This window comes from Rana temporaria, chromosome 6 (genome assembly GCF_905171775.1).
Source record: "Rana temporaria chromosome 6, aRanTem1.1, whole genome shotgun sequence".
Classification (NCBI taxonomy): Eukaryota; Metazoa; Chordata; class Amphibia; order Anura; family Ranidae; genus Rana; species Rana temporaria.
This window is the reverse complement of record NC_053494.1, coordinates 57,411,686-57,435,803: the sequence shown is the minus strand read 5'-3', so window position 1 is coordinate 57,435,803 and position 24,118 is coordinate 57,411,686. Positions and strand designations below refer to the sequence as shown.

At 43.9% G+C, this 24,118-nt stretch overlaps 1 protein-coding gene across 1 annotated transcript in view; it reads right to left on the bottom strand.

The window, feature by feature from the left end:
• Window positions 1-340: 340 nt before the first annotated feature.
• Window positions 341-24,118, bottom strand: part of ERI2 (ERI1 exoribonuclease family member 2) — a 40,432-nt gene continuing 16,654 nt past the window's right edge. Inside the window, exons 3-10 of the mRNA XM_040356852.1 lie at window positions 23,695-23,765; window positions 23,532-23,612; window positions 18,898-19,025; window positions 17,024-17,180; window positions 14,685-14,785; window positions 10,372-10,453; window positions 2,443-2,531; window positions 341-2,271 (exon numbers count right to left, since the gene is read on the bottom strand). Coding sequence (XP_040212786.1) covers window positions 940-2,271; window positions 2,443-2,531; window positions 10,372-10,453; window positions 14,685-14,785; window positions 17,024-17,180; window positions 18,898-19,025; window positions 23,532-23,612; window positions 23,695-23,765 — 2,041 coding nt within the window. The 3' untranslated portion in view covers window positions 341-939. The remainder of the gene's footprint in view (window positions 2,272-2,442; window positions 2,532-10,371; window positions 10,454-14,684; window positions 14,786-17,023; window positions 17,181-18,897; window positions 19,026-23,531; window positions 23,613-23,694; window positions 23,766-24,118) is intronic.

The following is a 24,118-nucleotide window of genomic DNA, read 5'->3' as shown; positions in this document are numbered from 1 at the left end:
ATTCCCTACTCAAGAATATATAAAAAAAAATAAAGAGGGGGGGGGGGTATATAGACACACTTTAGTAGTCTGAATTATTGATCTGAAACTAGAAGGCAGAGAAAAGTTATTTGGCTGCATGCTTGCTTTGGTCAGTGACTCAAAAAACAAACCCAGAAGCGAAAGTGTCACCAAGACAGACAACTCATGATTTCAGGAGAGGTAAGATGTTGAAGACTCTCAGCACATTTTTATTTGGGGCCCCAAAAAGTCTGGCACTATTAACATGTATCAAGTGGATTTTAAGATTAACCAGTCATTTCATAATGCAAGCTAGAAAAAAAAAAATTTTTATTTTTTTTTTTTTATATAAAAAACACAAATGGGAGTGCAGGAGAACATTTCATTCATACAGACATTTCATGTTAAAAACTTCAAAACACATAAAACATAGATTTCATTTAATGTATTACTGTTAAGACCGAGTTAAAAAAATAAAAATAATCTATGTCATGCTGTAAGTCCTTCCAATAAAATCATCAGCATAAACATTCTGTAATGTATAATTTCAAAGATATGGAGTAACATGTTTAGAGCATGGCAAGAATTTTTTTTTTGCTTAACACTTTTCATGACCTGGCAGCCATGCCCGAAGCGGATATTTCATGGTAATCACATAATATATTAGGTGTAAAAAAGTAGGAGCAACAGACTGCTTCAAGAATTGTAACAGAATTATCAGGCATATTCAATAAGGCAGTGCAAGGAGCATTAATCAAGTACAAAGTGTAATAACTCACAGCGAAATGATAAACACTGACGTATAGTTGCTGTGAAAGCTTATAACTTGGGCCCTACACAGCATAAATAAAATCATCATTTAAAATATCAAAATCAGGAGTTCAACATTATTCTGACTAAAAACAGTCCCACAGTGTATCCTTAAATATTCTTTAAAAACTACGTTCTTAATGATGGTCTTAGCTTAAGGGTTTTGTGAGTCTCAGAACATGCTGAAGAAGCTAGACTTGTATTTGAAGTAACGGATATCCTACTGGAGAATAAAATGGATGAAGAGTGTAGAGACTTTTCCTTCAGAAGTGTATCTTCCCATTTGAAATAGCTACAGCCTTTCCCATCCTCATCTCTCTTTCGTACGGCACAGCTGTAGAAGACCCTATCTTGATTTGGACCTCCATTAGACACAGTAAGTTTCTTTGACCTTCGGCCACAGTTGCACATTGGAGCAGTAATACCGGTACGTTTTGTTGGCCTACTATTACTACTCATATTTACAGTGGAGTTTAAGACTGTTTGAGGCACTTTACGAGAAGGCCCGCTAACAAATGGTAATGTCTTGTTACTCTGATCTTCATGGATGGTAAAGGGTAGTTTCTTTGGTGGTGAAGAGAAGCTTACACTAGAAAGTTTCCTCTTTGGAAAGTAATCCAATACTGAAGGGGTTTTACTTGGCTGCCTGGAAGTTTGAGGAGTCACACCAGGTTTGTTTAGAGCAGTGGGGAGTTTAAATGTGGAGTTATTGGACACTTGCTTCTTCATACTGACATTATAAATTGTGGTGTCTGGACTTCTGTACACAACTGATTTAGAGTTCAGAGTGGATGGGCGACACTGAATACTTTTGGTATGGGGCTGCAGATTTAGTTTATTGTCATTAGGTCTTAAAACACTAGCTGATAGCGAATCAACTTGTGGTAAAACGGATTCTTCATTCTCGCCAGAGCCAACACTTTGTTCTTCTTGGGAATCTGCTATTACACCTGCTTCTTCCCAGTCAGCCAAAATGGACAAATCTGAACTGGAGTCCACTTCCATACCTGACACATCATTTACAGACACGATAGTGGTAGAGAATAACACATGACTGGGACACTGGGGTGCATTGTTGACAGGTGTAGATGTAATAGTGCCAGTTTGTATTCTATTTTGCAAAAGGCCCAGAGAATTTTGGTTTGAGTGTCTGTATTTACTTCCAAATCCAAGTATAGTAGTAGAGAGTCCATTGAGTAGATTTTGTGGTGGCTGTACATCCACACGCGCTACTCCCAACGTGCCATCTTGTTGTCCACCATTGATTTTATTATTGATTTTGCTTGGAGGAACAAATGGAGTAAATCGGACTTCATTAATAGTATTTGAATGTGCAGAAGTTGGATGTCTTTTAAAATCTTGCTTGTCATCTGAAATCCCATTGCCGTCTTCTTGAACAGATCGATTGGTTTGCTCGATCAAAACCATCCCATTTTGCTCTGAAGGTTTGTATGGCCGTACCTAATTTCACAAACAAAACCCAGAACCTTTCAAAATAGATCAGCACAGCAACAAGTCTGAGAAATTCTGGTTTTATGCAACCAATGGTTCAGATATTTATTTGTATCTTGAACATTAAATATCAGGATGAATGGACTGGAGGAAAAATGGAGACCTAAAAAACCAACTGACCTTATCTAAAGATTTGGTAATTTTCATTACACACCCATCACAAATCATTCTCCAAGCAAGTGTTGCTGTGTTTCGGGAATCATCCAGACCTAGAAGACAATTTTTTTTATAGTATTTAGGCAACATGCAACTCTAAATGCAATCAAATTCTAAAATAAGAGATGGCAGATGTAAAAGTTCCAGTCAGTCGTCCATTTTTCAAGAGGCTGAGAGAATTTTGGTTTGAGTGGCAGTATTGATTTCCATAGCCAGATATAGTAGTAGAGTGTTCATTGAGTAGATTATGTGTGTCTGTACATCTACACTCAATGCACTTCTGACAAACACAATCTTGTAATCTGCATTTTAAAACAAGCCATCATTCTCTGCATCTACAAGCATTGTGAATACATTTTCAAAAAATGTCACAACATAGGCAGTGAGTTTTTCTATGATGATATCTTGGCACCATGCCAGCTCTCGAATTTAAAGCTGTTAGAAACCAACTGAAACAGACTTTTGCCTCACGCATAAAATATGCCCATTATAAAAATTACCTAACGCCAGAGTAAAATTCGTTAAACAAAAGCGAAAGTAAATGCTTTGTTACTGCTTTGTGTGGATTGCTAGAGAGCTGTGACATGAGAGCTTAGAACAAATTTGATGCACATATACTGCAAGGACTTGTTTACACTTGCATTGCCCCTCTGAAGAGCAAGCTGTGGTATGACAGGCAGGGAGGATGTGTTAGGTTTTGTTTCCTCCTCACTGCCTGCTTCAACCCCTTAAAGCCTGCAACCACATGCATTGCAGGAGCTTGTGGCGCAGCCCAATTCACTTAAATAGATCACATTGCTGGGCCATTTGGTGGTAGGGGTAAGCTTAAATACATTCCCCCAACTGCAAGTGTAATCTAAGCCTTTGGTGAGAAATCAAGAGGAATAACAATTTTCTTTAATGTAGTGTTAAACACCGAAAACAATTATTTTTTATATTGCAACTTACCAATTCTTAAAATGTGATGGCAGCATTCGTATTCGTTTTCTTTTTCAGGCTCTCATCCCTTTATTGTCACCTGGTGATCTGGCCAGCAAGTCTTGTTTTACAACAGAAAAAGATGTTCTGCAGATGTAGCATTTAGAGCAGGGATATGCAATTAGCGGACCTCCAGCTGTTGCAAAACTACAATTCCCATGAGGCAAAGCAAGACTCTGACAGCCACAAGCATGAAGCCAGAGGCAGAGGCATGATGGGACTTGTAGTTTTGCAACAGCTGGAGGTCCGCTAATTGCATATCCTTGATTTAGAGGGTTGAGACTAACCATTTACTAGTGACGGAGGTGCTTACAATGATTAGCTTTTATTTATGCAAGACCTTTATCCCAAAAGTTTGCTGTAACTGCTTATAAAAAGTGTTGTTAGCTGGAGCTCAGCTTAAAATTGCTACTGTATCCAAATCTGCTATTACATCGAACACCCCCCAGACTGTTAATACTGCTGTCCCCCTGTGCTCCTTCATCCAGAGTGGAGGCACTCTAATATAGGTGGTGTGTTACGGGCTAGATCACCAAGTAAAAACAGTGGGGAAAAAGGCCTAACACAAGAAAACGAATGTAGCTACATCTAATGACTGGTAAGCTGAAATATATAGAATTTGATCTGGCCGACTTTAGTAAAAAAGAGAGATTGATGACAATGGCTGAAATGTCTATGCGGTGACATCACTTGTAATTGACTGTCCCTCCTCTACACTGAAGCCGGTGATGGAAGCCAATCATGTGACCAGACCTGAACACCCTCAGCATACACAAGTATAGACATCTTTCCTTTACAGGGTCGTTCGAATAGGCTTAGCATGGGCGTGGGAACAGGTTTATGTATAGTTAGAATTTCACCGGACTTTCACTTTAACCACTTCCCCTCCAGGGTACGTCATATGACGTCCTTGACTTTCAGTGGGGATATCTGAATGATGCCTGCAGCTACAGGCATCAGATATTATCTTTACATATAATGTTTGGGGGTTCCGAGTAATTTTCTAGCAAAAAAAAAAGGATTTTTGTACTCACCGTAAAATCCATTTCTCTGAGTTCATAGACGGACACAGCATCCTTTGACCTTCGGGTTATGTTCTTCCTACCAGGAGATTTTAGGCAGAATTTCCACAGCACTCAAGGTGTTAAAACTTTCCCTCATGCCGCTCCTCCCAGGGGGCGTGGCTCCCCCAGGCATAACCCACACCCTGCTCCAGCAGCTTCAGTTCGTAACAAGCAGTACAAACCAAGGAGGGGTGGGTGCTGTGTCAGTCTATGAACTCAGAGAAATGGATTTTACGGTGAGTACAAAAATCCTTTTTTCTCTTTCGTTCATAGACGGACACAGCATCCTTTGACCTTCGGGACGTCCCCAAGCAGTGTCAAAAAAAAAACGAGGGGTGGGAAAAATAACACAGCAAACAACAGGTTACACCCCAAACAAAACCGGAGTTACTCAACGGAGGAACTCCAACCTTAAACTGCCGCCTGTAACACCCTGCGGCCGAATGAGGCATCAGAAGATGCACTCACATCCACCTTATAAAACTTTGAGAAAGTGTGGACCGACGACCAGGTCGCAGCCTTACACACCTGTAACACAGAGGCTTGGTGTCGGAAAGCCCAGGAGGCTCCAATCGCCCTGGTCGAATGCGCCGTGACCCGAAAGGGAGGCGCCCGCCCCTTCAGGGCGTAGGCCTGAAGCACAACCTGTCGGATCCACCTGGAAATGGTGGCCGACGAGACTGCCAGGCCCTTACTGGGACCGGACACAGACACGAACAGCGAGTCCGACTTCCGGAACGGAGCTGTCGCCGACAAGTAAACTCGAAGGGCCCGAACCACATCTAGAGAATGTAAAACGGCTTCCTTCGGGTTCTTCGGCTGAGGACATAATGATGGAACAACAATGTCCTCGTTAATGTGAAAGGCCGAAACGACCTTCGGAAGAAAAGAAGGTCGCGGGCGCAGCACCGCCTTATCCTGATGGATGACCAAGTAGGGGGCCTTGCAAGACAAGGCCGCCAGTTCAGACACTCGTCTGATAGAGGTAATAGCTACCAGAAAGACCACCTTCTGCGACAAAGTCAGCAAGGGGATCTCCCGAATGTCCTCAAAGGGGGCACGCTGAAGCGCCGAGAGGACCAAGTTCAAGTCCCAAGAAGGTAGCGGAGGGCGCACCGGGGGGGCCACATGCCGGACCCCCTGCACAAACGTGCGAACCAAAGAGTGCGCTGCCACGGGACGCTGAAAATAAACAGCCAGAGCAGAAATCTGACTCTTGATCGTGCTCAAGGCAAGAGCCTGGTCCACTCCCCGCTGTAGGAACAGCAGGATCCGGGACACCACGTAAGTACGGGGGTGCCACTTCATCTCCTCACACATAGAGATGTATGCTTTCCATGTACGATGATAAATTTTTCGAGAAGTGGACTTCCGTGCACGCATCATGGTAGAGATTACCGGACCCGACAGGCCCCGGTCCTTCAGTACCTGGTTCTCAACAGCCACGCCGTTAAAGCCAGTGACCGTAAAGCAGGATGGAAGATCGGGCCCTGAGACAGGAGATCTTCCCTCAGAGGCAGGCGCCAGGGGGCGTCCGCCACCAGACGTACCAGGTCCGCGTACCAAGAGCGACGCGGCCAATCTGGGGCGATCAGGATCGTTGGAATCCCTTCGGCTTCCACCCTGCGCAGCAGGCGGGGTAGGAGCCTTAGAGGAGGGAAGGCGTAAATCAGGTGATATTGACCCCAGGGAGCCACTAACGCGTCTGACGCGTCTGCCCAGGGGTCCCTTGACCTGGCCACAAACCGTGGTACCTTCCGATTGAGACGGGACGCCAGAAGGTCCACGTCTGGAGTGCCCCATTTTTGGCACAGGATCTGAAAAACCTCCGGGTGGAGAGACCACTCCCCTTGATCCAGAGTCGTGCGACTTAGGAAGTCGGCTTGCCAATTCAGAACTCCCGGAATGTATACCGCTGACAGGGCCGGAACGGACCTTTCGGCCCACCGAAGTATGTGAGCGACCTCCGTCGCCGCGGCCGAGCTCCTTGTGCCGCCCTGATGATTGACGTACGCCACGGCCGTGGCGTTGTCGGACTGGATCCTGACAGGACGGCCCTGCAGCTCCAGGGACCACCTGACAAGGCACAGCTTGATCGCTCGGAGCTCCAGGATATTGATCGGCAGGCGGGACTCCTCCTGAGTCCAGCGCCCCTGGGCTGACTGGGTGCCCCAGACGCCCCCCCAGCCGAAGAGGCTGGCATCCGTCGTGACCACTGTCCAGCGGCACGGAAGAAAAGACTTCCCGGACCGAAGCACCGGAGACGTCAGCCACCATGCCAGGGAAGACTTGGCCAGATGGCTCAACCGAATCTGGCGATCCAGCGAAGATGGGACCCTGTCCCATCGTGACAGAACCTCCTTCTGTAGTACCCTGGTGTGGAATTGGGCATACGGAACCGCCTCGAAGGAGGCCACCATCAGACCCAGAACCCGCATGCAGAAGCGAAGAGACGACCACTTCTGGGTCGACAACTGTCTCACTGCAGATTGCAGGGTCCGCAGTTTTTCCGATGGGAGGAACACTTTTGCCTCCCCCGAATCCAAAACCAGCCCCAGGTGTTCCAGTCTCTGGGACGGAACCAACACTGATTTTTTGAGATTCAGAAGCCAGCCGAACTCCTGCAGAGTCCGACACGTGATGGACACGTCCTCCTCTAACTCTGAGCTTGAAGAAGCTCTCAGGAGAAGGTCGTCCAGGTATCCCACGATAGCGATCCCTCGCTGCCTTAGCAAGGCCAGGATCGGGGCGAGCACCTTGGTGAACACCCGTGGTGCCGACGCCAGCCCGAACGGGAGGGCCACAAATTGATAGTGGTCCTCCCCGATCGCAAAACGCAGATATCTTTGGTGGCTTGTGCAAACGGGGACATGCAGGTATGCGTCCATGATGTCCAAGGACGCCATGAAGTCCCCCTGGTGGAGGGCCGCTATGATAGAACGGACCGACTCCATCCTGAATCGCTGCACCTTGACAAAGGAGTTGAGGGCCTTTAGGTCCAGGACAGGGCGAACCCCTCCCTTCTTGGGAACCACGAACAGATTGGAGTAGAACCCCCGAAACCGTTCCAGCGAGGGAACCGGCACAACCACCCCTCTGTCCAGAAGATCCTGGACAGCCCCGGATAGGGCTAGCCGCCGATCCTGAGGAAGCTGGAGGTTGGATGGAAAAAATCTGTTTGGGGGACAAGAGAGGAACTCTATCTTGTACCCCGAGGCGACCACCTCGCAAACCCAACGGTCGGTCAGAAGAGAGTTCCACCGATCCGCGAAGTCGTGAAGCAGTCCCCCCACCCGAGACCCGGGCGGGGGCAGACCTTCATGCGGAAGCAGGCTTGTCCGCAGGCTTGTTTGGTTTGTTAAACCAGGGGCGCTTACGCCCGGCAGCAGGGGCTTTTGCCCCTTGCGGACCTTTTCCAGCCGCGCTGGGCGCACGAAAAAACCGCTTAGGGGTAGTAAAAGTAGGACCTTGCTTGCGGCGAGGTTCCTTACCCTTCCCCGACTGAGGGAGCAAGGTGCTCTTGCCTCCAGTGGCATCCTTAATGATGTCATCCAGGGATGCCCCAAAGAGCCGTCCGCCCTTAAAGGGCAAATCCACCAAGGCCTTTTTCGAGGACTGGTCAGCCGACCAGCACTTCAGCCATATAAGGCGGCGCAGAACCACTGCGTAGACAGAAGCCCTGGAAAGCAAAGGAATCGAATCCATAGCCGCCTCACAGAGAAACTTCTGACCCTGAATCAACTGCTCAGCCAGGTCCCTAGAGGACTCGGAAGCACCCTGGACCTCCAGATCCTGCAGCAGGAGCTTCGCCCTTTCAGTTAGCGTCTGAGCAACCAGGGCGCCGGCCAGAGCCGGCCTTACCGCCGAACCCACCACCGAGAACAGGGAGCGGGCCACGGCCTCCACTCTCCTATCAGCGGGGTCCTTGAAAGCAGGAGCCCCCTCCACAGGCAACGTAGTAGCCTTACTCAGTCTGGACACAGGAGGGTCCACCGACGGAGGAGTGACCCACTTTTTTAAAAAGTCCTCCTCCAGGGGGTAACGGGTAGCAAAGCTTTTAGGAACAGTAAAAGCCTTTTGCGGTGTATCCCATTCCTTATACAACAAATTGTCCAAATAAGGAACACAGGGGAATACCTTAGCGGTACGCGGTGGTTTGCGGAATCCAAAGGGGACCGACACCGCTGGTGTCTCCGCCACATCCTCTAAATGAAGAGTCTCACGTACCGCAGTAATAAGAGCTCCAACAAATTCCTTGTCAGCAGACTCCGCAGCAGAGTCATCCTCGCTGTCCATGTGGGTTAAGCCCGCATCCTCTGACATGACAGAACCAGAAGCAGCAACAGCGTTATCAGATTCTGCGTCAGAGATATCCCCAGAAACAGCCTCCGGGGGGGGGGCGCTTTTTACCCCCCAACCGAGCACTGGCAGCTTCAAACCTGGTGAGAAAAGACTCCAGGACAGCCGACACCGATTCAACAGATGTGGCAGGGGGAGGGGCGCTTAGGGTTAATTCCGGCATTGTGAGGAATGAGGGGCCTGATTCAGGCTCCATATTGCAGCTGCCGTGTCACCCCCACTGCCAATGGCAGGAAAAAAGTCCCCCACAGGTCACCTCCCGGCCGCTAGAGCACAGTCTGGGGCCCCCTGAGACTCACCACCCCCCTGGTACAGCGCGGTCTGTGAAGGACAAGTGTGTGCTGAGGAGAAGCTGCAGCGCTGCGTCTGTCCCCTCAGATGATTCGCGGTCTTTTTTCCCCGCCGAAACGGCCACTAGAGGCCGAACTAGTGCTTAAAACGGCGCCGGCCACAAGAAAATGGCCGCCGAATAATACAAGCGCGGCTCCGGCAAAATGGCCGCCGTTGTGCAGTTTTAAAAAGACAGTGTACCCAAAAATGACAGTACACCAAAACAGCACACAGCACACACAAAAATGCCCAGAATGTCCACCACAGTCCCCTGCAGTGACACAGAACAGCCCCAGCCATACCCGAGTGAAAAAAATATGAGCCCCAGGGAAAAAACCCCCTGCACAGCCGTCACCCAAAGGGGGAAGAAGGGAGAGGAATAAGGGAGAGAGGAAAGCAGGGGAAAACCCTCAGTCGACCTCCCAAGGGAAAACATTCCAGCCAGACCACTTACCTGAGTAAGGGGCCACTACTTACCTGTCCTGCGACTACCCGGCTGGAGGTATCCCAGACAGAACCAACGTCCGCGAACGGCATGGCTGTCGGCCAGACACACTGTGACAAGGCCATAGAGACCGGTCATATGTGTGCCCTAGAACCAAAGTTCCCCGGCCGCCCCTGGAGCAATGGGGCCTGTCGTGGACGTCCCAAAGCGGAGCTGAGGGCCGGCACACGCTCGAAGGCCGAACCTGGGGGGACTACAAGGGTCGAGGACCCAGCCTGTCACCCAGTCGGCTGTTGATAGAAGAATCGCAGGATTCAAAAATAAAAATAGAATAAAAAAGCGAGGAAAAAACTCGCAAAATGCAAAAAAATTTGCAAGAAAAAACTCCAGAGTCCAGGACTCCAGAGAGAGCCTGACTCTCCTGACGGTTAGGCAGAAACAAACTGAAGCTGCTGGAGCAGGGTGTGGGTTATGCCTGGGGGAGCCACGCCCCCTGGGAGGAGCGGCATGAGGGAAAGTTTTAACACCTTGAGTGCTGTGGAAATTCTGCCTAAAATCTCCTGGTAGGAAGAACATAACCCGAAGGTCAAAGGATGCTGTGTCCGTCTATGAACGAAAGAGAAAATATGATTTTTACATGTAGGAGAGAAGGAGTGCCAAAATAGGGCCGGACAGGAAGTGGTTAATACAGAAACATAATTAAAAAAGTATGTGAACCTGAATGTTCTCTTCCAGAAAATTCGATCCCCACATCCTGTAAAGCTCCATTTAAGCCCTTTGGTTTGCGATTGTAGAATAGCTGAAACAAGATATAATGAAACATAATTATCCATAAGAGACTGAACTCAAATAGGTCCCAACATATTATATATTGTATAGAACATATCGTACCCTGAATGGTACAAAATAGGAACTATTCACCTTTGTCATAGATACTTGAGGGATAAAGAGAATCTAATCCACTACTTACGGCAATGCCCAAAATGTGTTTTAATATCGGTATGATAATAGATCAGTAATACCGTGAGTGCAATCACCGATAGGCTAAAATCATAAAAAATTTTTATAAAACGTATCCAGTTGCATAGGGAAAGGGAATAGCAGCTCCAGGTGAGAACCCAGATGAATATCCTCCGTTGCAGACAACTCAGGTGCAGGCAACGCACTTAGCAAAGCAGGAACAAATCGTCTCTGGCTAGCCGCACTCTGAACAAATTGTAGCCTTTTATTGAAAGAAAGACAGCACTACAAGTCACAGCAAAATAAAATCTGATGCGTTTCGCACTGAAACTAGTGCTTAGTCATAGCTCTAAGACTAAGCACTAGTTTCAGTGTGAAACGCGTCAGTCAGGTTTTATTTTGCTGTGACTTGTAGTGCTGTCCTTCTTTCAATAAAAGGTTACAATTTGTTCAGAGTGCGGTAGTATCCAGTTGCATACCTTGGGCCTCTTACAAAACATCCATAAAAACCCCTCCCCTGTACAAAGGATCTTAACGCCTCCAGCTCAGCTAATGAGCACAGCCTGTGAAATCCTATGACCAAGAGCTAGTCAGAAGTCTTCCTCACTGAATGATCACTCTGATAGTCAATCTCAGTGAGAATTCAATGTAACATTTTAAGCCAAAACAAAAAAAGTAACATAGTAGCCATCTTATCTCCTGCATTCCATCAGACAGATTTGTGAGTGAGAAAGCTGCAGCTGACAGAGAAACGTTTTTATTGTGTGCACAGGGAGTTAAAGTGGAGTTCCACCCATAAATATAACATTACATCAGTAGTTTTAAAAAAATGTCATTAGTCCTTTACGAAAAAAAATTTTTTTAGATGACTTCAAAGTGTTGTTGCTAGGCAGAATAGTTAATATTCCCACTTCCTGCACCTAGGTGCTTAATGCTTCCTAACCTACACCGCACAGACTCCTGGGAATGTAGTGCGTGTAACTTTCCTCAAAGAATCATGTGACTTGGACAGCACAGGTGCTGAAACCTGATCTGACACTGCTTGTGCAGCACTGAGCATGTACGAGATCTGCAAGGCTGAAATCCAAGAAGTCATACAGTCTGGCTTCATGATGCCCACACTTAAGATGGCCCCAGTCAATTTCTATTTTATAAAAAGTGTCTAAATGCTGTAACAACCTAACAAAACGGACCTTAGTTTACAGACTAACTTTACTAGAATACATTAAAGCTTGTGTATTACAGGGGTATTTATATTTAAAAAGTGAAATTGTGGGTGGAACTCCGCTTTAACTCTTAACCAAGACATGCTTGTTTTTCTACTACTTAACCCTTTCATTTTAACCTATATTTTAACTATTTAACAGTTACATCTGCTGTTCCATGTTTCCGTTTTAAATTATTTGCTGGAAACATTTTTATTAAAGCACATATATACATGATCTTTAAAGATTTACTATTAAGAATACCTGGTTTAGGGTATATCTGTTTTGTTTTAAAACGGTAAGAATTATAAAATTACTGATGCATTATGAGAAAAATTAAATGTATGAACATTTATTTTTAGAGATGCACATCAAGTTTAAACGCAGGGGGGGACACTGTATTTCTGCCATTCTTATTTATTTTTGTATATTATTTACTTAAGGGGAACATATACACATTTCCTAATTATGGTGTATATAGTTTTTATGTATAGATATATTTTACATTATCACATGACCGTTTTGTTTGAGAACTGTGCGGCACGGTTTACATATTTTCTAATATTGAGAAGTCAATCAACTTAACATTTGATACTGGTATTTGAACCCCTTGATATACGTCTTGGGCTGGTTAGAAAGCCCTGAAGACAATCGATTACCAACTATCGCCAGGAAGCTACTAAATTGGCTCTCAGCTGCCCCTCCTACAGTTGCCCAAAGACTTAGAGAGGTTAACACTATTCTGCGATTAGAGATACTGACCTATCAGAAGATGGGGTGTCTGAATAAGTTTCAGAGAATGTGGGGGGCTTAGACGGGAACTCCCAGTGTGTAGCTACAACAGTTCGCAAAAGTTAATAGATGGTTCAGCTTTGCATTTTATTACTGAACTGTTACTGTACAGATGCCGTCATGACACACATTATTGAACTATTAACCACTTAAGGACAGAAGGTGTTTTTCAGATTCGGTGTTTACAAGACTAAAACAGTTTTTTTTGATAGAAAATTACTTAAAACCCCCAAACATTATATATATTTTTTTTCTAACACCCTAGAGAATAAAATGACGGTCATTGCAATACATTTTGTAACACCGTATTTGCGCAGCGGTCTTACAAGCGCACTTTTTTTTGAAAAAATGCACTTTTTTTTAATTAAAAAAATAAGACAACAATAAATTTGGCCCAATTTTTTTATATATTGTGAAAGATAATGTTATGCCGAGTAAAATGATACCCAACATGTCACACTTTAAAATTGCACCCGCTCGTGGCATGGCGTCAAACTTTTACCCTTAAAAATCTCGATAGGCAACGTTTAAAAAATTCTATAGGTTGCATTTTTTGAGCTACAGAGTAGCTCTAGGGCTATAATTATTGCTCTCGCTCTAACGATCGCGGCGATACCTCACTTGTGTGGTTTGAATACCGTTTTCATATGTGGGCGCTACTCGCGTATGCATTCGCTTCTGCGCGCGAGCTCGTCGGGACGGGGCGCTTTAAAAAATTTTTTTTTTGTTTTCTTATTTATTTTTATTGATTTTATTATTTTTTACACTGAAATAAAAAAAAAAAAATTATCACTTTTATTCCTATTACAAGGAATGTAAACATCCCTTGTAATAGAAAAAGGCATGACAGGTCCTCTTAAATATTAGCTCTGGGGTCAAAAATACCTCAGATCTCATATTTAGACTTAAAAGCAAAAAAAAAATAATAAAATTTGTCATTTAAAAAAATAACAAAAAAATTGTCTCTTTAAGAGGCTGGGCGGGACTGACGTTTTGACGTCACTTCCGCCCAGCAGAGCTATGAGGACGGGTGGGGGCCATCTTGCCCTCACTCAAGTCCTCACACACAAGCTGGCAGCATCCGATCTCCTCCGCCGCTACCGACGGCTCCGGTAAGGGGCGGAGGGCGCGGAAGAGCGGCGGGAGGCCCTCTCCCGCCACCGATAATGGCGATCTCGCGGCGAATCCGCCGCGGAGACCGCCGTTATCGTTTACACGGCCGCCCACTGTAAAGATGGATACCTCAGTTGTGGCAGCAGCTGCTGCCGTTACTGAGATATCCATCTTTAAAAACAGGACGTATATATACAGTGGGCAGGCGTTAAGTGGTTAAAGTGGTTGTAAAGTCTAAACTTTTTTTTTATCTTAATGCATTCCTTGCATGAAGGTAAAACATGTTTAGGTATCAGAATCCCCCCCACCACCTTCTAGTTACCCGAGCCCCTCGTCTGCAGCTCTTGGCTCCCAGTGCATGCATGGGGGCACTGGAGAGAGAGGAGGGGCCAGGAATGACAGCGAGGGGACCGAAAAGGGAGATTCATGGCCACAATTTCATTGCAGAGCGGGCAAGTATAGACAGGTTTGCGATTTTTTTCTTTAATTTTTACCTTTACAATCACTTTAAGTCTGTTGCCTATCTGCACACAGTAATGAGTCCTGTGTCTCCGTGCGCCCCCACCTCCCCTGCCACGCGTTTGTGGCGGGCCCGCCGGTAATTGAGGCCGTGGCTTTGCAGCCTTCTGCAGGCCTAAGCTTCCTTCCGGCGGTCGCAAGTGCCAGGTCACAATTGCGACCGGGCACCTGGATTTTGTCGAGCCCTGGTTTATACCATGTACAACATATATTTGATACTTTGTGTATACAGACATTTCCATGTCATCTCCTCTGTCTTCGATCAATGATTGATGTGCAGCGTGATTCAAAAATGTATTTTTCCAATAAAAAAAAAAATATCAGATTATAAAAAATAAAAATAAAAAAAACACCACACACAAAACATTTCCTTATATAACAATGTTTACTCGCAGACCAAGAAAGCAACACAAGGTTTGTCTTAATGCTGGGTCAGCATACCTTGTAAGTTAGCCGGAGATCAATCCACGAGTTCAGAATTTCTGTTTTTCTCAACTGTTTCCTTTTACATTCGTACAATAAACAAACGCCCAGATCCCAGTCTGAAAAAAATTGGAAGCTCAAAAAAAGGGGACACGTACCATATATCAAAGAAACACATCAATACTTTTATCTACAGAGAAGTGTAATAATCTGACCTTAACGTGCAACTAAAACTCTCTCAATCAACATTATGTATATTTATTCCTTATGCCATTAGCAATAGTAAAAAGAAAAAGTATATCATATTTACTTTTTAACCTTTTTTACTTCAGTCGCTTCCTGGTTTCTGGCCTAGGCAAAAATGTTGTCATCCCATGAGTCTTCATAGGCATTTGTTTTCCTTTTATCTTGGGGGGGGGGGGGGGGGGTTTCCTCAGCCAAGCACACCCTCCTGCCAGCATGCCTGAGCTAAGGGTAGTAGGGATTCCAGGAAGTAAATGCTACATGAATTATCTGCCCTTACTTAAGATGGCTGTGGCCAACCATTCTAGGGGTGTTTTTCAAAGTGATTTCTCGACAAAATAAAACATTGAGAAAGAGATGGATCGGCAAGTTTGCTTTGATTATTAAAATTAATTTAAAAGCATTTGTGGTGCTTGGATTGTATTACTTCAGCCAAAGCTTTAAAAGCTGTGGATAGAGTGGAGCAACTACAACCTCTGCCAACATTAGATATTTTTCTGTGAATCCCTTGGGGAACAATAATGATATGACAAGAAGTGAGAGAAAATATACCGTTGACATTTAAATGGATAAGCGCACTTTTTAGGGGAAATAAAAAAAAACATTAAAAGCACATCATTTTTTCCTGCAGGCGCCTGGAAAGCACTGTACCAGTAATCAGTGGATCAGGGGTGCAATGTCATGCTTCTGAGACAAGCCCTGCTGCTTTCTGCCTCCAATATGGGTTGACAGTTTACAAGCTGCAGAATGTACAAGCTGCAGAATGAACTATGAAAGTGCTCACCAGTGCCCTTGCAGTCCATTCAGAACCACAAGTCAGGGGCGACAGCTGAGGGTAGTCGTGAATGAATGATGTGTCCATGTAGAAAGAGTCTTGCATGGCCACAGCGTTTTTAATTGCTTCAGCGGGTACAGGAGAATATATCCCATCTGCAGTCACACTGGGGCAAGAAGCAGGGAGGGGGGGGGGGGGATTTGTTTAGGCTGTAGGAGCTGGAACATGTTACATTTTTTCTCTTGCAGTTAGGGTGGAACATGTAACATGTTCCAAAAGGTGAACTTGGCCTTTAACCTTTGATATACTACTCTGGTCACATTGCAAACTGAAAAATTTAGGATTTCCCCTCACATTCTGTCCTGAAGACAGTTGTTACCAGGACGGATAGTGGTTTTCCCTATGGGGCAACAGACTCAACAAGTGACAAAAATGCATATATAACCAATTGTAACCCCCCCCCCCCCCCACTTAAGGAGTCACCATAACACGTGCATCCACCACCCAGAAGATAGAGCAAACACTCTTATCAGAATGTAGGTACTCAGAGACAAACAAGCAGGAAGTTGAAAGTGTCAGAATGGTGGTCAAGGAGGGACTTATGTTCCAGCCTGACAGCTTCACTTCCTTCAAGAACTCTGCTTCAACCAGCCACAAGCCTGCTGAGCTCTGCAGCCTCATGTAGGTCTATACGAGTCTACGACATGCCTTGATCTACTATTATCTACCATTCATGACATATGAAGAGAGTTACTTGGTGTGGAGAGTCACAGTATCAAACCCTTAACGATCCCTCTTCGACCACTATTCTGACATTTTCAACTTTATGCTTGACTCTATTGAGTCCATACATTCTGCGAAGAGTGTTTATTCTCTCTTCTGGGTGAATACACGCGTTATGGGGAACTCCTTGAGTTGACATGGATAGTTCTTTTTGAACACCATTAAAACTGACATTTTCTATTTTTATTTGGACTGTCCCACCACACAGTGGTTATATTATATTCACATTTTCTCCATGAAGAAGGTTTTACTTCTAGATTTATTGCACATATTCACGTATTGCACTTTATTACCTGCATTGTTTTATAGAAATATTTAGAATTGGTTATATATTTCCAGCACTGCATTTTTGTCACTTGATACGTTTTGCACAATTCTCTGTTGGGTTGTGGTATTTTTACATATGACTTTAGCCCAGTAATTTTTATGATTTGTACACAGCAATAAGAACTCTCTAAATGCAAAACTAGAAAATAAATGGATTAAAGATTTACATTAAAGTAGCTTTGCTATGCAATCATTTGCAGGACACTTGTCAATAAGAGCTGTTCCCTACCTGACCATGTGACAAACGCGCACATCTTTTGCTCAGGGCAGGGCTGGTTTGGGAGGACATTGGGAAAAATGATTCCTCTTTCCTTCTGGAGTTTTTGAATCCAATTGGAAAACTGAGATAAACAAATCTTTAAAGGAATTCCATCATCTACTTGTTGCTAAAAAAACAGAAAAGTATTAAACAGCTTTTTAAACCAAAGTAATGATTAGCTTTTAAAAGGGATTGAAACAGTTATGTTTTCTTTTTATATAAAATACAAAAAAAACAGGAGATAGGACAATGGCACTGTACAGGAAGCAGGCGAGGGGGATAAAAAAAAAAAAACAAACACACACAAAAAACACAATTTTGACCCCAGCCAAAAAAAAAATAAAATAAAAAAAAAGACATATGGTTTCAGGAATTGAGTGGGAGGCATGGCTTTTTTAAGAACATTTCCAACAAGTACAGTAAAAGTCCAATAATGTTGCCAGATATGCCACGTCACTTCCTGTGAACTGAACTGAAGAAACAAACAATGTTATATTTCTTCTGTAAACCATTACTCCCCATTAAATTCACAATGTATGGTGAATAAAAAAAAGGCAGACATGTTGACATCTATACCTTTGCCAGGCTGTCACTTATGAAGAGATATTTGTTGTTTGAGTACTGTAAAATGTAACCCTGGTATGAATCTTTAAAGTGTATCCACAAAAACAAAAATTTTAAATATTGCAGTTTACCAGTTCTTAGATGCGGTGGCTGCATTATTTTCTATTCTCAAGGCTTCCCCCCGCCCTTTATTTTCACCTGTGATCCTGCCAGTAACACTTTCTGTCCTAGGCTATTCCACTGGGCTGAACTACAAAACACTTCCCCCTCATTCAATTATGTAGAAAAGGAGGGGTTTTGCACCGTACAGGAACTGGGATGACATATCATTTGATATTTCAGTTCTGTGCATAGGAAGTTACAAGGGCACCAGATTTCTGGCAGGATCAATTTTTTTTGCAGTACTGTAAAAACGTACTTCGCCTTAAAAAGAATAAAAAATAAATAAATAAATAAAGTGTACTTCATATGAAAAAAGAAAAAACGAATGCAGCCACCACATCCAAGGACTGGCAATTCGAGAAAGTGAAAATGCATTTGGGTTTAATTTCAAGGAGAAGTATAGCCAAAGCTCACAGGAGTACAGTTATTTATGCATTCCTGTGACCTAAAACCTGCTGTCTGCTCATGTCACAGGGCTGGCCCAGGCTCTGAAAAGAAACAGAACATATGATTAGGCTCCACCCAGATGACTAGAAGCTGGCTCAGCCTCTCAGTATGCCGCCAAGAGCGTGAGCCAGCTTGCTCTTGCCCCCTCCATAGCACAGCACTCCAGTGAGCACTAGAGGGACAGAGAAGTACCGGTGACTGACAGTCACCAGCTCTCTGCAGGCCGAGGACTGAGAGCTGAGCGTTTGATTGCTTAGTTCTTAATCAGGAGCCAGAGGGGGGCCGATGCTGCATCCACCCAAGTATAATTTTTTTCATGAATCCTAAGCTTCTCTTCTAAAGTAAAGGAGCGGTGCCAATTTGCTAATTTAGATATACACAATAAAAGATGTGCCAACAATGTTTTGTTACTGTGGAGAAATGGGGGGGGGGGGGGTTACTACAATTCACACCAACTACCTGTAACTCACATGAAATGTATTATCCTATATAAAGAATGGCCCAATGCCTTGAGGGGTGCAAACAGGTCATTTTGTTGGCAATCTCATATTTGAAGCACTCCATGTGTGTGAAATTCAATATTAGAGAGTGCATGCCTGCTTTCTGTGTGTCAATTCCTGAAATCAATAAAGTAAAAAAGTGCAATTTTTCAACTTTACCAACAGATATACCTGATTTATTCCTGTCAGCTCTGTACAAAATTCAGAAAGAATTGGGTGCTCTTGTGGTTGTACATAGGTGTGAAACTCGGATTCAATCTCTCCACTGGATGTATTCAATAAAACTGCAGGAAATTCAACTGAAAAACAAGACAGTCGTTCAGTGAGCATCATTTACAAAGTTTGCCGAATATTTGGTAGGAGTAAAAAAAGGGAGATAACAGAAAATTCAAATATTCCTAAGAGAACATTGTCATTCTGCTTCATTTTGTTTGGTAGCCACTGTGTAATTTCTGTTGCAGAAATATCTCAAAATGCAATGAATGTCAATTTAATTGCTTAACCACTTCCTTACTGGGCACTTAAACCCCTTCCTGACCAGAGGACTTTTTGTGATTCGGCACTGCGTCGCTTTAACTGACAATTGCGCAGTCGTGCGACGTGGCTCCCAAACAAAATTAACGTCCTTTTTTCCCCACAAATAGAGCTTTCTTTTGGTGGTATTTGATCACCTCTGCGGTTTTTATTTTTTGCGCTATAAACAAAAATAGAGCGACAATTTTGAAAAAAAAAAATTTTTTTTACTTGTTGCTATAATAAATAGCTCAATTTTTTTTTTACGTTTTTTTTTTATCCTCAGTCTAGGCCGATACGTATTCTACATATTTTTAGTAAAAAAAATAATAAAAAAAAAAAAAAAAAAAAAAAATCGCAATAAGCGACTGGTTTGCGCAAAAGTTACAGCGCCTACAAAATAAGGGACAGAATTATTATTTATTTAATTTTTTTACTAGAAATGGCGGCGATCTGCGATTTTTATTGGGACTGCGACGTTATGGCGGACACATAGGACACATTTTTGGCGCCATTCACATTTATACTGCAATCAGTGCTATAAATATGCACTAATTACTGTATAAATGTGACTGGCAGGGAAGGGGTTAACACTAGGGGGTGAGGAAGGGGTTAATGTGTACCCTAATATTAGTGTTCTAACTGTGGGGGAAGGGGGGGTGACCGATCTGTGTCTCTATGTACAAGAGACACAGATCCGTCTCCTCTCCCCCCTGACAGCACCGCTGTCTGCGAGAGCCGGGAATGAGAGATGATCTCATATGTAAACATATGAGATCATCTCTCATTGGCCGCACAGATCGCCTAGGAAACGGCCGCTCCGATTGGCCGTTCACGGCGATCTGTGACTGGCTGTGTCCAAGGGACACGGCCAGCACAGCAGTTCCCCGCTGCGCGCTCGGGAGCGCGCGCGGGGAACCTGCAAAGGGGCGGACGTAAAAGACGGCCTGTTAGAGATTGGGAGCCGCGCTGCGGCCGTACAAAGTCGTACGGCCGTCAGCAAGTGGTTAAATGATGTATTAAATAATGGAAATCTGTTCTATTTTACCAACTTAAAATAGAAGTATGGGAATACTTTTTATAAATCATACTTACCTAGGTGGATGCATCGGTCCGATGCTGCATTTGTCCTCCGCCAGCTCCAACATTGAGAGCCGAGCGATCAAACACACAGATCCATGAGCAGAGAGCTGGTGCTCTGCCTCCCCAAGCTCACTGTAGTGCTGGGCTGTGGAGGGGGCATGAGAGGCCAGCTCAGGCTCTCAGTGGCTCGCTGAGAGGCTGAGCCAGTCCAGGGATGTGGGGGAAACCCCAACCATATGGTCCCAATCTTGCCCGAGCCTGGACCGGCTCTGACATTAGGCGACAGCAGGTTTCAGCCCGCTGAAAAAGCATCACAGGAGTGCATAATGAAATGAGCTTTGGTTGCACTCTTTTAAAATTACAGAAATTAAAGTCAGGGCTATAAATAAATTTCAGTGCCGTTCCAAAATTATGAATACGTGATGGTGACTACATGGCTCTGTTGCTCCATGCTCACCACCTGATTAAATTATTAATGACATGCAATTGCGCAATTGGATTCTTTCTCTTCGTCGTACCTCTACTTTTCCTTTTCGAACGACTTCTTTTGAGCACACTTGTCTACATTCTCCGGGGTCCCCAGGTCTTATTTCTTTGCTTTATGCATCTCTTAATAGTAGGTCGTCCTTATCGACCCTCTCCTATGTGACTCAATGGGAGCGAGACCTTGGTTCTAGTGTTGAGGGAGAGGACTGGAGCAAAGCTTGGACGTCAATTGCGAAGTGTTCATTTAACACTTCCATTCTAGAGGCCGCCTATAAAGTACTTCTGCGGTGGTACTGGGTTCCAGCTAGACTAGCCCACGCTTATCCTGGTAGCAGTGACAGATGCTTTCGGAATTGTGGTCAACGTGGGGACGTCTTACATGTATGGTGGTCGTGCCCACGCTTGATCGGCTTTTGGTCAAGGGTCTTTGGCCTATTACAGACATTATTTCATGTGACGGTCCGTAGGGATGCCAGACTGGCTCTTTTACACTGCCCGATACTGGGCCTATTTGCGCCCCAACAGAAATTGGCCACGTATCTTTTTATTTCTGCCAAAAGGACTATTGCTCAGGCCTGGAAGACTCCGTCGGTTGCTTTCCAGGGGGTGAGATCCAGAATGACGGCTATGATGATTAATGAGCAGATGTCCAGTATATTGAAGGATTCGCATGCAAAATTCTTGAAAGTGTGGGAACCATGGATAAGTTATGCTTTTCCATCCCTGCCCCCGACCAGTTATGGTCGGCTTTAGGAAGACTTGCTCCGGCGGGTCCCGTGTCCGTGATACTTGCCCTCTTCTGGGGCTTCTCTTTCTCTCTACTCTTTCGTTTTCCCTTCTCCTTCTTTCCTGTTTGCTTTCTCTGTCATTATTCTTCGTTATGAGGACCAACAATGCAAGCTGCTGTACTCCTAGGTACAGAAAGATATTTGTGTTTATGACATAGGTCTATGTTTCAACCTGGTCCTTTATGGCCTGGGTTATAATTGATCTTGTTGTCTATTATGTGTTCATGCGCTATTTCTTACATTTTTTATATTTTTTTTTGTTGTATGTTCTATGTCGCCCCTGCGTGGGCAAACCACGGCTTGTTAAAATTTTTTTAAAAATTTAATAAAAAATATTGGACAAGAAAAAAAAAAAAAATTATTAATGACATTGCTGTATTACATATTAATGCAATTGTGTATAAATCTAATTGTGTAGTTCAGCCGTTCTTAACCCTTTTAACATGAAAGAACCCTTGAAATAACTTTCACTTACATTCGCTTAGTGGTAACTGAAAAGAGTGCTTCTTCAATTGGTGGTATATGGGAAGAATGCCACGTAAAGAGTTGAGTAAGTGGTTACTTATATAAGCAGATATTTCTCACTGCTTAAGAAACCCCTAGTAAGCTCTGGGCGACAAAGCTGCTCTGCTTGGATGCATAAAACTACCCCCCCTCCACCCTTGGCATGTACTCCATGGCCCCATTCATTCCACACACTTTGGAAAGAAGGCTGTACAGCTCTATGCAGAGCTTGTACTATGCTTGTCCTAATAGAGAATGAACTCTTCATAGGACTGCATAGAAATAATGGGACCTGAATATCTTCCAGCAGGGTGCACAGTGAAAATCTGTGCAGAACAGGGAAATAATGCTCCCCTTACAGATATCTAAAAAAAAAAAAAAAAAAAAAAAGATAATAATTTTTATTGATGTCAATGGTTACTTATCTGAAAGGCAGAAATTGCTCAACGAACCTCAAGGTTCCACAGAATCCTAAATGAGGATGTCTGGCGTATATAGTGCAGAAATAAAATCACACTGATGTACCACAATAACATTCAGGGTATTTTCTTTGCTACCATATAGGCTTTCTTGTAGCTGTATCTGGTTCCTTGGAAATCACACAGGAATTGTGTTTATTTAGGACTTTTTAACCTCCTCTCTATAGCCAAATGACAGCTACGGCGCAGACCTACATTGCCGTGACGCCGTCAGAGTACGTCCTCCCCTTTGCACGCGTTCTGTGATCACTGAGGCAATGAGGCGCGGCTGATCACAGATCGGAGTAAGGGGCCGATACCAGCCCCATAACACATGATCAGCTGTCAGCCAATGAGAGCTGATCACGTGATGTAAACAGAAGATCGGTAATCATTTTTTTTTCCTCTTCACGCTGACAGAGTGAGGAGGAAAAAAAAAAAAGCTGATCAATGGCTTCTGTGACAGGGACATCGGTCCCAATAGGAAGAGCCACCACATCTGTGCCCACCATTGCCACCTACCAGTGCCTCATCAGTGCAAAATATAAAACTTTAGTTTTTTTGTTCAAAATTTCTGTGCTCTTTTAACAAAAAAACAAAACAAAAAAAAACCAGCAGTGATTAAATAACACCAAAATAAAGCTCTATTTGAGAAAAAATAAAATGACAAACATTTCATTTGGGTACAGTGTTGTATGATCGCGCAATTTTCATTCAAAGTGTGACAGCGCTGAAAGCTGAAAATTGTCCAGGGCAGGAAAGGGGTTTAAGTGCCCAGTAAGCAAGTGGTTAAATACTCAAGTTATTAAACAGCCCAAATATTTTAAATGTATGGCTCCATCTGAAATGTGCAGAGACTGGACGTTCTATGCAGTCTTCACATTTACTTGCGGTGTTAGAATGAGAAGGTGTGTGCTCTATTACAGTATAAACCACTGATGGCCGATGATGTAAATACAAACATATTACTTACTGATTTCCTGGCCATAGTGCTTGATGTCCTTCCAGCATGTGGACTCAAAATCAATGATAATCAAGTATTGAAAAAATTGTTCTGCAAAGCATAAATACAAGCATGAGTGTGGAAAATCTCTTGTTCCCTTATACAGAAATTAGCTACAGAGAGATATACTTACTAGATTTGGGGCTGCTGCCATTCTTACAGTTCAGAGACAACTTAGAGCTTCTTCTGATCAGACCCAGCTGCCTGTAGAAACATCACTTAACATCTGTAAATTTGTCTTTTATCACCAGTTGGCATCAGTAGCTGTGTCATTATTTACAGTTAGCTACACATTTTTCAATGTACGGTTAATTATTTCTATTATAATCATTATATGCTTTATATAGGCCACAACTGACACACACTAAAAAAAAAAAAAAAAAAAAAAAGGTGAATTTACGAACAGCCTGCCAACATAATGCGTATCTGTTTCAGTGTCGTTACTACCCTGGATTTTTATTTTATTTTTAACACTGAGACAAGTGATCCATAGGGATTTTAATATGGACAGTCTGCATACAAGCCGTGTGAAAAATGTTTTGGCTGGGAGACTTCCG